The sequence below is a fragment of the Manacus vitellinus genome, unplaced genomic scaffold (genome assembly GCF_001715985.3).
Source record: "Manacus vitellinus isolate BGI_N305 unplaced genomic scaffold, ASM171598v3 scaffold_13_pilon, whole genome shotgun sequence".
NCBI lineage: Eukaryota > Metazoa > Chordata > Aves > Passeriformes > Pipridae > Manacus > Manacus vitellinus.
The window spans coordinates 8560601-8578375 of NW_021938999.1; the positions used below are offsets into that span (position 1 = coordinate 8560601).

The following is a 17775-nucleotide window of genomic DNA, read 5'->3' on the forward strand; positions in this document are numbered from 1 at the left end:
GGCTGTGCTGCCCGAGCATGCGAGCTGCTGTGCCGCGATGCGGTGTGCGGGCAGCGCTGCCCCGCCGTGTGCCAGACCCTGAGCACCGCAGAGTCAGGGGCTCCGTCGTGCTCCGCGCTTGGCGAGTGCACGGACACGGTCTCAGCCTTGCCGGTGCTTTGCTGCGAGCGTAGGCATCGTTTGGCCGGAGCTCGCTGCGCTCTGGTGAAACAGGGGCTGAAGGCGAAGCCCGTGCCCGAGCCGAGGCACGGCGGTGGCAGGGCTGGGGCTGCAGCCCAGCACAGCCCAGCCTGGGCACCAGCCCTGGGACGCTCTGGCACCGGTTACAGTGAGCCAGTGGTGCCCACGGGCTGGGCTGGCCATCTGCAGCATGAATGCACCTGGAACCCTGGCCTTCAGGGAAGGAAGGGATCATCCTATATACAGACCCCCCTGTGTCAACACTACGTGCGCTTGTTAATTATTTAGTAAGCGTATAGGGCTGTACGCCATTGCTCATGCACTGTTTGTTGTGTTTTGTGCTGCTTGTCGTTAACCCTTGGTCTCTTTTTCATAGCTTAAGAAATACAGGGAGTATATGCCCTAAGAAACCCTTTTATTTCTCACTCCTCTCACGTCCAGTCTTCTGGGTCCAGTGATGCAGGGGCTGCCTAACGGAGTGGCTGCAGCATAAGCAGTATTATACAATATACAATATACAATATACAATATACAATTTCGTAATAAATTTGTCTGCCTCAGCGTGTGCCTCTAGCATAATGGAGATGAGCTGTGGTTTGCTGCATGGCATCCTCCAGTGAGCCCCTGGAGAGGGTGGCCCTGACTCTGCTGCTTACCTCTAGCAGATTTGTCTATTTGCAGGGTGGTGACATTTTGTGCTCACCAGTATCCTCGTATTTCATCTCGTGCCCTTCATGTGCTGGCTTTGTAACTCTTTAATTTTTGAGATCAAGAATTCATGAATCAAAAGATGGGGGAGTGGGGAGGCTGAGTCAGATTGTGAAAAAGGAAAGCCAAGTGAGAGTGTGCAATTGCATATCACATTTACAAACATGGTTTCATTCATTCATCTCCAAATGTTGCTCCTGTTACTACTAATAAAGCTCTGGTTTCTCAGACCGGAGCTGCCCTGGGAACACTGATTTTCATGGGATTTTTACTTTATAGCCTCAATAGTATTTGTGTTACAGTATATTATTTTCCCAATTATGTTTTCATTACATTGAACATGTTAATATCAGAAAGAATTTGATAATATGAATGTGCTTCCCACACACTCCCTGTCGTTCCTATTATTCGATGTGCAAAGGAGTGACAGATTATATACCAGCAGCAATTTGTTTCCCTCCATACCAGTAAGATTTCCTAATTATGAAAACAAAAAAGCTTTTTCCCTGAGCATGCACCCCTGTTTGCTTCCTCTTTCTTTCTTCGTCTTGCTAATGATAGGCAACTCCATCATGGTGATTTTGGAGCTGCTGGAAATCTAGCTTTGTCTACTGAAACATTTCTACGGAAACCTTTATAGGCAAAGGGAGCCAGAGAGCAAGTCTGCTTTAAGCATAATGGTGTCTGGAGTTTTCTTCTCTGGCTGGGAGGTGTAACTGTGGAGTGTACAGTAATTAATTTAATCCAATGTTGAGAGAGAAAGAGGAAGAATGATTGTATCACGAAAAAATAAGAGTCTTTTTAAAGTATCAGATGTAAAATTGAAGCAGCCATTTCAATGACCTTTGTGATTTCTATTTCAGACAAAAGGCAGCAACCTAGTACAAGGGTATCGTTTGTCTTCTCCCAACCTCATCCTTTGTTCTCCTTGGGTTTAGCCTGTCACTTCCTAGGGTTTGGCTCTGTCCCTTGTTGGGACAGCAGCACTTCTCACCCGTGACTCTCAGAAGTGCTGTACCAGCAGGTGATTTTTTTTTTCTAGTACTCATTTCACATCTTCTCTGCTATGCAGTCTTTTTTTCTTCTTATGACCCTCTGAGTCTCTCTGTGTCTTATTTATGCTTCGGTATTTCTGCCTTGCCAAACATTGTGCTAGTTACTTTACCTTCCCCCTCTCTCTGCTTTTTGTCCACTCATGGCTTTTCTCTCATTTTTTTTTCCCTTTCATATATCTTCTTCTTACATCGTTTTTTCCCCCCTCTCTTTCTTTCTTTTTATATCCTCTCCTGCTATCTCCTTTCTGACATCCCACTTCCATCCACTGTCTTACTCTACCTTCCTCTTGACATTTTCTCTCCACCCTGTTCCTTTTGTTATTGTCCTTTTCATCCCTTGCATTTACATATATATGTAAAATAATAATGTAATAAATATGTATACTAATATATTACATATATATGTGTATACATATACCTGTACTCTGCTCCATGTCTTCCATTCTCCAGCTGAAACAAAGAAATTACTTATGCTGGAAGTCTGACTGTATTGCATCCCTTTCTCAGCACCTGAAATACACTGCTCCTACCCATCCTCCAACACATATATTGGGTAGACTGAAGAATTAAGTGTGTGGGAAACGTTCCTAAATTCAGAAGTGTACTTAGGAAAGCATCTTGCTCAGGCTGCACTGTGAACAGAACAGTTGTTGTGCTCCCACTGGCAATACCAGAGGAGGACTGTAAGTCCCTTGAATTCAAGGACCTAATGACATTTCTCAATTTCAGGGTTTTTTTAATGAAAATATTATAATGTTAGATAAGGGACACTACCATCTCTTTGAACTATGCCTTGGATCTTGGACTGACCCAAAATAAGACCTCACAAAATGCTTTTCTTTTTTTTTTCCCCAATTGTTTTGTTTTATACATTCATTAAGCCACTTTTCTGCAGTTATTGGGAGAGAAATGCTTTATCCTTATCAGTTCTAAGCTCTGCCTCTGAAAAGGGCTCTGTATGGGGTGAGACTGGAATCTTGGCTTTTCAGCTTCCCCTTTCTTTGGAGCCAAAGGGAGAGGAGAGAGCTATGACTGCAGGATCATATTCATTGGGTGGGAGATGGAAGAATAGATACATAAACCAAAAATACTACATTAACCTCAGAGGGTGGGGGGTGGAGTTGTTTAATAATTATTCCCCTTGACTATCACTGACTACAAGCACCATCATTGAGGATCCAGGGCAAATGTTAAATTTTGTTATTTAAATAAGAATCTTCATTTTTAAAAAGTCATTTAATAATTAAACTAATTTTTTTTGTCATTCAGAGAGCATACTACTGACTGGCTGGAATGAAAACAGCTCTATCCCACGGACTCCACCTCTGCTTTCTGGCAGCTTACCTGACTCATAAAGAGAGTGGGGGGTTTTATATGCCACCTACATCAACGCAACATTTTCCTTTGTGGTGAGAGTTAATCACCACCCCTGTCATATTATTTCACCCTATTGAAGTGGGGATTCTTTACCTTTCAAACCAGCCTTAAAACTTAGGGTGAGGTTTTTTTCTGAATTTGCACCATTGCAGATGGGGTGTGTTGAAGAGGAAACTGTGGAGTTTTAGCCATGGTGGTCGGAGATTTAAGGGGGCAAAGTTTTGCTTATATTTGTCAGAAAAACTAGGCATGCTTTGGGCACATAAAATCTCTCTTTATAACCTGTTTGTATAACCTGTGTCTCTTGTGGGCAGAGAGATCATATGTAGTAGACCGATATTTGTCAAGCAGAAAAAATTACATGAAAGAAAACTGGAAGGTAGGAATGAGAACAAAACACAGAAATGGCAATACAATGGATGCAGTGTGTGTAGAAGGCAGTGGAGGAAGGGAGAGGAGGAACAGAAAGTGCACCTCCTGGAAGGCTATTGGGAGTTACAAGAGAACATGAGTTACCCTTCCTCCTGGAAAGTGTGAGGAAGCTTAGACAGAAAAGCATGTGACTTTTTGCAGAAGGAATTCTTGAAACGAGGGAGAGGAAGGAACTGCTGTGGAGCTCAGCACTTACCTACTGTGAAGGAGAACCAGGGAAATCATTTGGTAAGAGTCTCCTCATTTCTCTGTCACAAAGGCAGGTAGAATCAAGGAACAGGAAGGAAAGGGGAAGACCAAAAGGACAGAAGTTAACCATTGGCAGATGTCAGTGAAGGAAGGGTAGAGAAAGGAAGCTGCTGCCGTGTTGGCAGAAAGTTTCCAGGTCCTCTGTGGGACCTGGAAATTGACAGAGAAATAAGGGGTGTGCTACACGACAGGAGACAGGGAGCATCCTGTCAGGAATGAGCTATCTGACCATACATCATATAAATATAGGTTATTTCCATTCTTGATGTGTTTCAGTCTTAAAATGCACCACAGATACAGCGCCTCTGCCTTGAAGATATGGAAGCTGTAGCTGTCTCAACCTTCCTGTAACCGCCTCCTCCTTCTCACATGCCAGATTTAACCCCATATTATCTCCTCTCCTGCACTGTGGGTCCTCAGCCTGGCTCCAATCATCCTTCTTATTGATTGCACCTGCTTCATGACTGGGGCACAACTCAAGATGAGGACTTAGCAGTCATCTGCAAAGATGTGCTTCTCAAAGCAGAGGCACTAATGAGCTCTGTGAAGGAAGCATGCTGGGAGAGGCACCAGCAGGGAGAAAGAAGAGCAAAAAGAGAGCCTATCATCTGAGAAAGAAACAGATTTAGGAGACTATAGGAGACTCTAGGATTATTGCAGTGGGGAGACTAAAGGCATGGAAGCCTCAGGAGGAAAGTGAATGTGGGAGGATGGAGCCATGGATGGTTAAAAATAACAGTATGGTACTCCACTGATATTTTAAACCTGCTGCCTTTGAAAACCCTTCTGAGTTTTGAAAAGCAAACCTTACATTTAATTGTTCTAATTGGTACTGACCATCCAGGACCACTGGCATTTTGGGCCAGTCATTTTGTCCAGCAACCCCCATTTTCTTCACTCCAGGTCTAATGGTTGCAACCAAGTCTTCAGCAGATTGCTCTTTGTACCCTGCCTGATGTAAATATCAATGTATCCCCAATTATGTTTTCATTTCTCTGAAAGGGAGATGGCATTTGTGAGTAGCACACTAATTCCATGTGATAATGATGCTATCACAAATTAGAGGTAAATTAAAGCACCATTCACAATCAATTTGTACAATGTGGAATTTGGACCTGGATTAATTCAGACCTGAAAGCCATTTTTTTTTTATGTTTCTGAACAACTGCCAGCTTTTCAAGCCTGTGGCTGTTCCAAGTAATGCATTAGTCTCTGTACAAATAACACATGTGAGATGGGACCAAGTGGTAGCAAACCTGCTGGGGCTTTGAACCTCCTGGCACTTGTAATGGGTGTGAGAAAATGAAGGGAGGAACAATAAATAAAAGAATAAAGAAAAGAGAAGTAGAAAGTGAAGGACATCTGTGCATTTTGATAACAATTCTTCAGTAACACAGCAACATAGAATGGAAATACATTGTCTGGTTAATGCAAAGCAGTTATTTGCTATGCCAGAGCCATCTCCTAGAAATCTTTTTTTTTATTTTTAAATTAAGTTTTGTCTTTTAACCATGAAAGGTATCGGTTTCTTCATCTTTCCCCCCTCCTCCCTTGCCTTTATCTTCCCACTTCCGAGTAAGGATATAAATAATGTTCCCTCTCATTTCCAGTGTAAATTTATTCATGAACATTTTAAAATGGCTTATTGTCAGTTCTTGTTCCAGAGTTTACTTTTACCTTCAAGAACTCTTGTGTCCTTAGTGCTCACTCCTGTCTATTTCTGGAGAAAAGTCAGCTTGCCTTTCCAGGGAAGCTTTGCCGTGCTGTCCCAGCCACACTTCACTCCTCTCCTTGCATCTGGCAGGCTCTCCATTTTCCTGCTTCCTACAGAAGATGACCTCTAACACTCAGAGCACTCTCTGCCTGTGGTAATGTGATCTCGTGACAGCAGCAGAAAAAGGTGTCAGCAGTCCTGTATCATGTTCCCAATCCAGTCTTTGGATGATGATAGGTCTGGGGAAGGACATTTATCTTTGTTTCTCTGCAGGCTCCAGTAATAGTCACACATCTCTGTTTTACACTAAAATTGCTTTTACAATGCCAAATTAATTATTAATACATATATTACAATATTTTCAGTATTCTGTAGCAATGAAATCAGACACTGTGCCACTTGCTGCCCTTTGGCTTGTGGCATGGCATGCAGTCCTTTTGAATGTACCTGTGTGGTACCCCCACCTCCTGTGTTTACACTCTGTGTTCCTAGGCACCCAGGCTTTATAGCCATGATAAAGCAGCTTTCACATATTCCTGACTTTTTGGTAATTGCGTGACTTCTGCTATTTTTTCTTACATGATTTTCTGGACTTGCTGAAATGTGAGTAATGTAACTGGAAAGTGATGATTGAAGTGAGAGACTCTTTTTGAGGGAATGTTGGTCATGATTGATTAGCACTGCACACATCACGTCCTCAAGTGGCACTTTCTCCCCATGTAGGGGGAGATCTGGTGATATTGCCCCTGTCTGTTGAGCAGACATGCATTAGACCCACGTATATCCCATGAAGGTTGTTAAAAAGCTTTGCTGGGTTTATTTCACCCATGCCATTGAGAATACATGGTAACACCTACATTGTGATGTACCTACCACATCACTCAAAAGCCTTAATGCCCTTAGTCCGATCTTCAGTCCAATTTGGGCACATAGCTTTCCACTTCATCATGGGTTTATATCAGAACATATTATTCCCAGTCAATATAGTTTGGCCAGAGTACAGATTTTGGGGTACTATCTGAGCTTTTGTTTCTTTTTGCTACATAAATGATCTGTGGCATTGGAAAAGGTCACAGAAACCTATTAAAACCTGGATATGAGGTGTGTGGGAGGAAGAGGTGCCACACATATCTGCATTGGTTTCAACACAACTCCTACTTTAACTTGGAAGCAGCTATCATCTGGGGCAGCTTCTTCTCCCTCTCCCACCCACTCTCCCCTTATGGCCTGCAGGTGCTGGGCTGTAGCTTCTCTCATATTTTTGCCTGAATGGCTGAATTAGCGCATTTTTCAGCACTGATGAAGATGGTCTAGAATTTTGATAATTCTCCATTACTTCATAAAATGCATAAAAATAGTTTGCTTAAAGGCCATAGCAGTTCTTTAGGCTTATTATCATTAGTAGTTTAGAGACCATGGTTCCATTTTAGAAGGAGTTCTTTAGATATAGCAGACTAAGTGATTTTGTGCTCTTCTGCTTTTCCAGAGGAATTGAAATGATGTGGTTAAAGATCAAGTGATTTTCATTTCTTATATGGCACAGAGCAATTTATTTGAAATCTGCACTTTTTATTTTCAATAGCATAGGGTGTAATGGAATAAGTAAAGCACCTTTCTTTTGTTAGTCACTTATGATTTTTGTTCTCACACCCATCTCCAATTGTCTTTGCAAACCACCAAGAAGTTATGTAGAGCTTGTGATGCTTCTGAGTAGTGGAGCTGCTGTGATGTCTTGCTGCTTCTGCCCAGCAGGATTGGTCCAGATCGGTTGTAGCTCAGCTGCCTGTACATGGTCAGCAGGCTCTGACCTCTCCCTGCCTTCTGAGTGACTTTGCTGAGTTAGTCTAGGGACAGGAGCTAAACCCCACACCCAGACACAGAGTTGTGACAGGTTGATCCCCTGCGGGTCCAGCTGAGTTGAAGTGGGATAAGAATGGAACAGAAGCCTTTTGCTTCAGAAAAGAATTTGTGGCAGGAGCAGCAAATCCTGATGACTCTGAAACTTGAAGAGGAAGCTTGTGCTGAAGTTTATGTTGTATAAGGTTCTGACTTATTGATAAAACCCTAGGAAGGAAGTGAGCCTGGTTGTGTTCTCTGTTGGACTGTGTTAGTGCTGAAGACTTTCTGAGGATGTTTGTGATAATACAGAATCACAGAACATTCTGAGTAGGAAGGGACCCACAAGGATCATCAAGGTCCAGCTCCTACAGGTTTCTCTGAAACCCTGGCACTCTGTGTGAAGGTTGCCTGGAGTGTAATTGTAGCAGATGAACTGGGTGAACTCTCATAAACATTTAACAGGTATTGATCTAGAGAAAATATAATTTTGCATTTATTAGATGCTGTTGGTCAAGCGTGTAGATCAGAGATATCCCAAATCAGGTAGATAATGAGTGCTCTTATAAAGAGCAGATAATAAAGCTTTTTTAAGTACTCATTAACAGTAACAAAACCTTGATAAAACATTAAGTCTGATTTTTATAAAGTACTGAGCCTCCTGGATTCCAATGGAAATCAATGTTGGCTGTTGGTGCTAAGCATCTCTAAACATTGTATTTGTGGTTTTAGACCCAGGTTAAATCCCCATTGACTTCAGACACTCTTTTAATCAGCCTAAGGACTGAATATTTAGCCTTCTGACAATCATTCTTCTTGCAACATTGTCTCTCTGTTGCTCTGCTTCACTCATGGGTAAGATTTTATTTTCCTTAAGAATTCAGTGTATCTTCTCTGCAGAGAGCTCAAATCTAGGGTCCTGCTCCTTGCTTTGTACATAAGCATCTCTGATTGATACCCCCCACAGCCCTGAGAAGTACTTACAACTTGGACAGAAGTAGCACAAGAAATGACAGCTCTTTCTGGTGTTTAAAAATGTGTTTTCTAAAAATAATAAATGGGAATTATAGAAAAGAAGAGAAAATATTATTGTAGGGAGTAGCCTGTACTGAACTCCCAGGTAATGGGTTAACACAAGCAAGATAAGGATCAGTCAAAGAGTTAGGACACCAGTGTATGGCACTGCTCTTTTCTGCTTGTATTTGTTCTAAAGAAATTTAAAGATTTCTTTGAACATAGTGTGTCTATGTCAGGTACTGAATTTGTAGCATTTCTTTCTATGTAAAGGAGTAAGGGACATCTTCAGTTTAAACCTTTTTTCGTGGTCTTATATGCAAGCAGGAATCTCTTCACTAGAACACTGCATATGTGTATCCCAGGTTAAAAGTTAGCCATTTAAATGATAACTTTATCATTCATATCATATACAATGTAGCAGAGCATGTGGAAGTGGGGATAGGGCCTTATTATTGGTACTGGATTACCTGGAAGGAGACCTAGGATCCCAAAACTGTCATCTGTGCCCCTCCATCATTGGAATTGGGCATTTCAGAACAGTTTACCTTATTCTAGGAAATTCTCTTCTTTCCTTCAAAGCAAATATTACCTCATGATCACATGCTAGACAACATAGCAAGAGAAAAATTCTTTCCAGTCCAAAATATGACTATCAGTTTTTGCACATGAGGCATCATCCCTAAATTCTCATGGCGACTCATCACACTTCTGATCTGCTTCAGTACCTAAGGCAGAGCTTGGTACCAAATAATCACGAAATATTGCTTATTTTCTCAACTATTACTATATAATTATACCTGTCAGATGAGCAAATTCTTGTTTAATAACTTCCAGGTAGATGGCTACACATTATATGAGGGAGGGGATTTGCAGTTTGCAGAAATATGCTGTTCTAATAACAGTCATTTGTAATTTGTAAACTGTATTTACCAGATCTTATGAGCATTTCAGAGCAGATGAATCTGTTGGAAAGCCTTTTCCTTTTGGTGGAAACATTTCCTAATTAATTGCCCTTCTTTGTGCTTCAGAGAAATTAAAAAAAAAAAAAAGCATCAGCCAATTTCACTTTACATTTCTTGGCATGTAGGAATAAAGCCAAGTGTTCTTTCTTTTATACAGTAGGAGAAACTAAGGAAAGGGATAATAATTGAACAGAATGAACTGGACATTTCTACTGAAGGGACAGGTGCCCACTGGCTCTCATTTACTCTAGCAAAGATTAAAATAGAACATCAGAAGATTAGCAAATACCAGAACATCAGATGCCCAAAAGATGAGAGCTTGAGATTTTCCTACAAATGTTTAATTTTCCACCAAAACAAAATAACAAAGTGTTCATTTTAGAAATGTATCTTTTATGGTTGATTAGGAAATTACAGTGAGGGAACAGCCTGGTGGGGATGGGAATTTACAGTGGATGCCCCAGAGCTCATCACAGCAAGGACAGCTTTCAAAAGGACAAAGAAAGAAAGAAAATCCAAGTGCTTTTTCTGCCCCTGCATGAGGACAGGTCCAGAAGGCCAGCTAATAGTCAGGCATGCACACCGCTGTCACCAGCTTGGCATTGGTCCTACAGACTCAGCAGCAAGGCAAAAAATGAACAAAAATTCTGCAGGAGCTTCCCTGCCTGTCTCTCTCCAACTGTATGTCAGGCCTAAGGAAAACAGAGACAGCATGGGATTTCTCAGCAGGGCTCCTTTCCATTTCAGATCTGAGACTGTGGTGATTTGTATCTTTGAATATGTTTTTCTGTTCGTTTTCCTTTTAAGAATGCTGAAGAAAGGGGTGTCAACACAAAGGAAGATGTATGTGTCACTCCATACTGCTCTGGTTTCTGGCAGCAGTCGGGCTGCTGCTTGGAACTGGCTGGAAAAATTGCTGTCACTGGTTTTGTTGTTGGTTTTCTGAGGAAAGAAAAAAATGCCAGCACTGATAACTGATTGACTCAGAGCATACAAAGCCATAAAGTAAAAATGTGCCCAAAGATTTTCCTCAAAAACCTGAAACCTTCCAAATGTCACCATGATGCTTCAGAGTGCCTTCTCTTGCATGGCCATACCCTGTGTACCAGGGACCTCAGTGCTTGGATCTGGAAATGAGCATCACCTCCCCTCCTTAGGCATCCTTATGGAAGTCTCTGGCTGCAGTATCCCATGAGAAACTCCCATCAAGAGAACACAGCCCATAAAACGTGTTCTGCCCATCTTCAGTCTCCAAGTCACAGAAATTATGAGGTTGGGGGTGCCTCTGGCAAACATCTTGTACAGTCCATGCTCAGAGCAGGGTTAGTGACTGTGAGTTGCTCAGAGCCACATCCAGTTGGATTTTGAGTATCTCCAAAGATTGATATCCTGCAACCTCTCTGAGCAACCTGTGCCAGTGCTTGGTCAACCTCACAGTAGAGAAGTCAATCATGATGGCAGCACTTCCTAACACAAAACCTAACAACTCCAGATTCTTCCTCTCTCCCTCTCTCTTTCTTTGGTTTTGTTGTTTTTTGGTTTTTTGGGGGGGGGGGTTGATATTTTTTTTAAGGGAAAAGTAAGAGATGCAACTATTTTCATAAAAAGAAACCATTTTTTTTAAAGATCACTTAGTGTTTTCCTCAACAAACTCTCCACATGGACACTTTGGGAATAATTCCACTACTTCTGTCTTCATACCAGAGCAGCACCTGCCTCTGGGTTGCGTTACACCGTTGACAGAAGGGTTGGTGACACCATTGATCATTTGTAACGTTATTTATTTATTACCTGGTAAGTGCATTCAGGCTCTTTGTGGTAGACGCTGCCCAAATAAATCAAAAGGAATACAATCTGTTTTCAAAGTAGGTGTTATTTACCTGTTAAACAGTCAGCTGCAAAGAAATGGGTAGAGAGAAGCAAGAAAACCAAAGCTTTTGTGCTAATTTCTGAACTTCAGCATCACTGTGGCCACACATGGGAGAAGAGTAAGATCCTGGCTGTGCTGCCCAAGGGTGGGTGTTAGTCAGTCAAATGGACAGAGATGTCCTGTAGGTGTGACCTTTCCTGGAGTCATATGAAATCACTCTGGTGACTGTTGGGCACTATATTCATTTTTAAAAGCTGCAGTACAAGTGCACTTAAGAATTAATGCATATTTTAGAAGGACATACTTTTTAAAAAGCCTAAGAAGTAGTCGTTTGCATTTTTCAGTTGTGGTGTTTTTGTCAGGAAATGAGCTTAAAAGAAAAAGAAGCATGTGCACAGTTATCCCTTCTCTTGGAAAAATGCCTTTCCGTTGAAAAGACATATTTTCAAGTCTACAAACAGAGCAGTAGGGGATTTCTTTTCTCAGTAGGGCTTCCCAAATAGAGGAAAAAAGGAAGAAAATTTGTGATTTCGCCAGAGGAAGAAAATGTGATGTTTAAGGGGGCAGGTGTCAGAGTTTTGAAGGCTGTCCAGAACTTTTGGGGCAGTCCAGCACTAGCCCTTCCAAATGCCACCACTGAGAAGAATGCATGGGGAATTTAAGAAAGGGGATGAGGTGGCATGGTGAAACACTTTGCCCGTGAAAATCATGTCTTTGGAGAAGAAACTGCTTTGCTGGAGCAGAAACTCAGTGCTAAGGACACTGATGCCAGCTTTGGCTTCTAGACAGGAGGGTGTTTTGGAGGGCTGTGGTGAAGGCCTTGCCTCCCTGCTCCCTGGCATCCCGAGCAATGCCAATCTGCCCTTGCAGCTGGGTGTACCCCCACTTCAAGTGCTCAGCATTGCCCCTTGCCCAGTGCCCGCCAGACCATGAGGCTGCCAGAGCCCAGCACTGGTGCCTCATGGCACGGAGCAGCCAGCAGTGCAGGAGGCATCATCTCACATACTGATTTGGAGCCACAGAAGTTTCTTGCATGATTTGGAAGCAGGAGCTGGTATCCACTGAGATGTGGGCACATGAATCCAGCCTTGGTATCAAAGATGTCTACTCCCATAGGGAGCAACCAGGAACTTTGCATAGATTGGTTGCAACAGTGCTGCTGCATCTAGTTTTAAATGCAAATGCAGGCAACAGTGGAGAAACCAGGTGTCTCACTCCTTCCCAAGAAGGAGAGGCAGGGCTGAGCATGCAGCCGTTGCTTTGGCACAGGCTCCATTTAGGTCCCTCTCTGATACTCTTGAGTATGCAGACCATATGTTACATCCCAGCTTTCTCTCTCCTGTTTATTTCTATCCATTTTCCTGTATGCCATCAGCTCTGAAACTCTTTTTTCTCTACTAGTCTCTCTTGGCCAGCAGACTATAATTCCTAGGTCATCTTCAAAGGGGACACAGAGCAGTAAAACCCAAGCCCTGGGGTGATGCTGGAAGCTTACCAGGTTGCAACACGGTTATTCCCTTGACCCACGTAGTAAAGCACATGTAAATTTGTAGTGTAGTGGAGGCACACAGTTTTTTGATGGTTTACATACTGCCTTTTTGTTACTGCACTTCTGGATGAAAGCAGTCAGCTGCAGATCATGGCTCTGCAGGTTGTGGCCTAATGAAGAAAAACTCAGAGGGAGGATCAGGCACGTTTGGTGTAAATTGTCCAGTGAAGACCTGCTCACTCAAAAGCAGAAAGAACCAAATAGCAGGAAACAATTCTTTCTATCAACATGTAGCCCCAAATCACTTTGATGTTTGACTACTATCCACATTTCTGGTTTTTTTCCAGGTGATTCCTGACACCACCTCTAAGCTTTTCTACTCTCTGATATTTTTTGCTAGCTAATATGAATAATGAGAGATTTCTATAGCTCAGCTAGCTGGCTTAAAAGTGTATTAATTTTGTGTTCCACTGGAATACATGGTGTCAAACAACAGCCACAGAAATGCAAGTACCCTCAAAATAAACTTCTACCTACATGCAAAGAGAAAAGGTTTTATTAGAGATTGTAATAACCACATAAAATTATTTTGACCAGTTTCTTATAAAGGTGGCTTCACTGATACCTTGGAACAGTCTTCCAGGAAGATTTAATTTAATCCATACTGCAGTCAGTGTTTTCTTTGGAACTACAATATTTTTCTCAGAAAGATGTTCACCCTCCATCTCATATTTACTAAGTAGACGCCAACTAGACCTGTGTTCAGCGATATTGACAAGGCCAGTGTTATAGGGATTTAAACAGAGAACAACAGAAAGCCATACACAAACCAGAGCAGTTCTTGCTGGCAGTTCAAAAATGCTTGCACAGGATCATGGGGTATTTGTCTCAGATTCAGAGCTATTCCTTGTCTCTGACTCAGACTCTCTCATCTTTCAATACAATTATTCTGTAGAAGATCAAAAAAGAATTCCTTTTTTTTCATGTTTTCTCCAAGCAGCTCCGACACCCAGCGAAAGATTTCTCAGGATGCCAGAGCCAGCAAAGTCAACCTCAGCCCCCAAAAAGGGCTCCAAGAAAGCTGTGACAAAGACCCAGAAGAAGGGCGATAAGAAGCGGCACAAAAGCAGGAAAGAGAGCTACTCCATCTATGTCTACAAGGTGCTGAAGCAGGTTCATCCTGACACTGGCATCTCCTCCAAGGCCATGGGCATCATGAACTCCTTCGTCAATGACATCTTTGAGCGCATTGCTGGAGAAGCCTCCCGCCTGGCCCATTACAACAAGCGCTCTACCATCACCTCCCGGGAGATCCAGACAGCCGTGCGCCTGCTGCTCCCAGGAGAGCTGGCCAAGCATGCTGTCTCTGAAGGCACCAAGGCTGTCACCAAGTACACGAGCTCCAAGTAGCCAGACATCACCTCTGCAGCGGGACCATCAAACACCAGGCCCTCCATGCAAGCACGGGTAAGCAGCCATGGTCTGGATAAATGTCACAGCTATTATCCACAGCAATTTGCAGCCTTGGGATGGGCATGAAAAGCTGCCCAGTGGAAGAGGAGACAGTGATCTGGATGTCAGCTGATTTTCATAGTCTGTTCAGGACGTGGAAAGGATTTGTCAAGGCTCACGGAGGAGGCTCTTGCTTTCACATCTCATTCAAAGAACTGACCAACCATACTGTATCCAGTCTCCTCTGTGCTTAGCAAACACACATGTTTGGTACTGGCAGGGGAGACTGGCAGTGACAGACACCATCCCTGAAGTCTTCCTGTTTGACTGCTTTCTCACAGTCATCTGATACGGGCACTGAGGAGTCAGCACTGGCATCCTCTCTCATAGCCTGGATCCCTCCTAATGTGCTGTGGCTCAGCCCACCCTGTGCTGGCAGAAGCAACAGCTACCAGGCACACATTGATTCAACAGCTATCTGTGCTTGACAGCCTGTTTTAAAGAGCAAACCTGGCAGGCAGGCAGATGCCCAAGTTGATACCAAGTGCTAATCCTCCTCATTGCTCCCGATGGATGAGCCATGGAGCAGGCTGAGGGTGCTGGCGCTGCCTCCACCTTGTGCCAAGGTGGAGAGATGGACAAGGCGAGATGTTGGGACTGGGTCACCACCTTTCCTGGCTGCTGCTTTGCCTGCTTTAGGACTTGCTTTGATGTGCAAGACTTTGCTAATTCTGCTGCTTTTTACAGACTTTTCCTGCCTTGACGCTGCCTGGGCGCTCCCACCGTAAGTGTGGGTGAGAAGGGGTGGGGCCCATGAGTGTCCCCTCTCCTGTGAGCTCTAGGCTGGTACAGGACAAACATTAGAGAAGTGTTGGGAGGGGACTGAGGATTTGGGAAGGCATCTGGTATGGGAGCAGAGGTGGGTAATGCATTTTGGGGGGGAAAGAGGCTGGCTCCCTGCAGAGATCACTGCAGGCAGCTCACCTGGCCCTGCCTTCCCTGCTTTGTTCAGCAGTTAGAAAGCAAAACCAAAAACTGGGGTTGGGTGGATGTATAGGGACACTTTCCTGCATCCCAGGTATTTTAAAGATTACTCCCCACATCTTCTCAAAATCCACAGTAAGGTGAGCAATAATAGAATCTTGTTAAAAGCCATAGAGATTAGTGGAGGCATATCCTGGTTACAGGTTTATCTTGCCCAGACTGCTGGATAGCAGAAGAGCATGTGTAGCACTGGTGTGAAGTTGAAACTTCCCACTCAAAACACAAAATTAGCCAACATTAAAAAAAAATCAAAGTCTCTGGTAGGCAGTAATGCTTAGATAAAAAATATGCATGTCTAAAATAACAACAGTTTTCCGCAACTTATTCTGTAAATAAAAGGAGCAGCAAAGGCACAGGATCCAGAACTAAGTGCAGATTCTCCCTAAACTCCAAGACCTTGTTTTTAATCAAAAAGTAAATTCATACTCCAAAATAGCAGCCTTGCAGTACATCTCTAACTTTCCCCTGCATTTATCTCTATCATGTTTCTTTATGCTTTGAGAGTAATTGGAACCTTTAAAAAATTTAGATTGCTTTTGGAACTGTAGGACTCTGCCTCTCCAGAAGATTCAGTTATTCCTTGGTTTTATAATAACATTGCAGTCATTTTTCAGTTGGTCTGAGGAGAGGACTGCATAGACCTGCTCAACCAAGAGCACCTCAGAAACCCAAGAGCAGCCTGAACGTGCGATCTCTGTGCAGGAGTAAAGGTCAAGTTGTTTATGGGCTGCTCCCAGCCCCCTGCATTGGTTTGAACACCCCACACCTGAAAAGGGACTTTCCTACCGCACTCTGCTCAGTGATAACACGCAGCTGTGTTTCATAGCCTAATGCCAGCAGGAATGTCTGGTGATATCTCTCAGAAAGAACAGCACCTGGTTAGCTGGCTGCCAGGACCCACAAGGAGCTGCTCCCAGCAGCAGCACCTGTACTCAGCAGTATTGGTAACCTGGGCCACTTGGCCAGGACACTTTGGAGGTGACAGCTTATTACTTACTTTTGTTTTCCAATCAAAGACTCAAAATCAGATGCCAAAGATTAAAATGTATCTGCAGTGGGCCTAAAGCCACCATCCTTGGCCATCAGAAATCCAGACAGTGGATGATGCATAAGGGGAATATAGGGAGTGAAGGACTGGTTGACATTGCTGTAGCTTTCTTCTTCTGTCCCTATGAGCTGCAGGTCAGAATTCACCCCCCTGGGGAGTCATCTTGAAGGTAGAAATTCAAAGTGGAATAAACTTACTCCAGCCTAAGCAATGTGTGCGAGCCAGGGCACACATCTCCTAGGATTACTTGGCACAGCCTCTAAACCCTCACTCTTTTGAGCAGAGCAGAGTCCTGCTTCAGTCTCCACAAGCTGCAAGAAATCAGGAAAATAAAATGAGATTTCAGTCCTCCAGGGTCACCTGGGTGGCTTGAGGAGCCAGGAATGAGGCTGGTCTTTTGGGCAAGAGCTGCTCACCCCATACACCTACTCACAGTACTGGTCCCATTTGCTTCTGCCATTGTTGCCACTCTCCATTTTTGGAGCTTGTTTCAGAGAGAAGAGAGACAGTGATTTAAGGCTACAAAAATACCTGAAGACTTAAAGAGGATTTTTATATTGTCTAAAGCTGAGTGACTGAGACTGATCACATCCATCCATTTATAGTTTAGGTTGTCCTTGCACACATCATTTGCTCTTTAGTCTCCCTTTGGTATTTTTTTTTACTTGCCCCTGACAATGTGAAGCACAGGATTGAGGAACTGATCCATGTTAAAATGAAAAAGTTTTTTTTTTCTCTTCTTGAAAGATTTGTTTTAACCCAGTTCTGGTGGCTGCTCTGTTCTGTCACTGTTGTACAGACACTTGTGCCAGTGAAAGGAAGGGATGATCCAGGAAAGGCAAGGCTGGTATAAGCTAGGACTGACACAGAAAGCAGTTGGGAAGTTAATGGCCCTAGTGTCAAGGGAAAATGAAGAAAGGAAATCTGAGTCTCCTGCAGTGGTTGAGTTAGCAGCAAAGATGAGGCTTTTAAATATGCCACTATGGGTGTTACCCATGCAGTGTCCCACGAGCAGTTTCTCTTGCAGTCCCGATGCTGGAAATCAGGTACATCCCATTTCTGCAGATCCCAGAGGACTCAAGTGTTTCACAAGTGAAAGGGAGCAGGTTGGGAAGGGGACTCTGCTCCCATGCAGCCACCCAGCTGTAGCAGTTGGAGGCTCCTTGTTCAGGCAAACCTGCAAGGCAGCCTGCCCTTCCCGCAGCTGCCTGCTGCTGTACGGGAGCACACTCACAGCAGTTTAACAGGAATTATTTTGAATGTGATGAGCTTGGACTGAGCCTTAATATTAGAGGAAACAGAAGGTGGTCTAAAAGTTCAAGGATCAATTGTCCACTAAGTA

At 43.4% G+C, this 17775-nt stretch overlaps 1 protein-coding gene across 3 annotated transcripts; it reads left to right on the plus strand.

The window, feature by feature from the left end:
- Positions 1-1361: 1361 nt before the first annotated feature.
- On the plus strand, positions 1362-17439 carry LOC103755625 (histone H2B 5). 3 transcript variants are annotated; one of them, XR_001920082.1, is made up of 2 exons: positions 1362-1912; positions 2451-3120. XR_001920082.1 is itself a non-coding variant. In XM_018068014.1 (2 exons), exon 2 carries the CDS (start codon positions 13919-13921, stop codon positions 14297-14299), a length of 381 nt encoding a protein of 126 aa, XP_017923503.1. In that variant the 5' UTR covers positions 1383-1912; positions 13890-13918; the 3' UTR covers positions 14300-17439. The 3 variants fall into 3 exon arrangements, 2 of the variants coding, with proteins under 2 accessions (XP_017923503.1, XP_017923504.1); XM_018068014.1 differs by lacking the exon at positions 2451-3120 and adding an exon at positions 13890-17439 and having other exon boundaries at positions 1383-1912; XM_018068015.1 differs by lacking the exons at positions 1362-1912; positions 2451-3120 and adding exons at positions 3138-3352; positions 13890-17439.
- Positions 17440-17775: the final 336 nt, after the last annotated feature.

Bases quoted from the DNA above. Each gene is read 5' to 3' on its own strand.
- LOC103755625 (XM_018068014.1), top strand. From the start codon at position 13,919: ATGCCAGAGCCAGCAAAGTCAACCTCAGCCCCCAAAAAGGGCTCCAAG.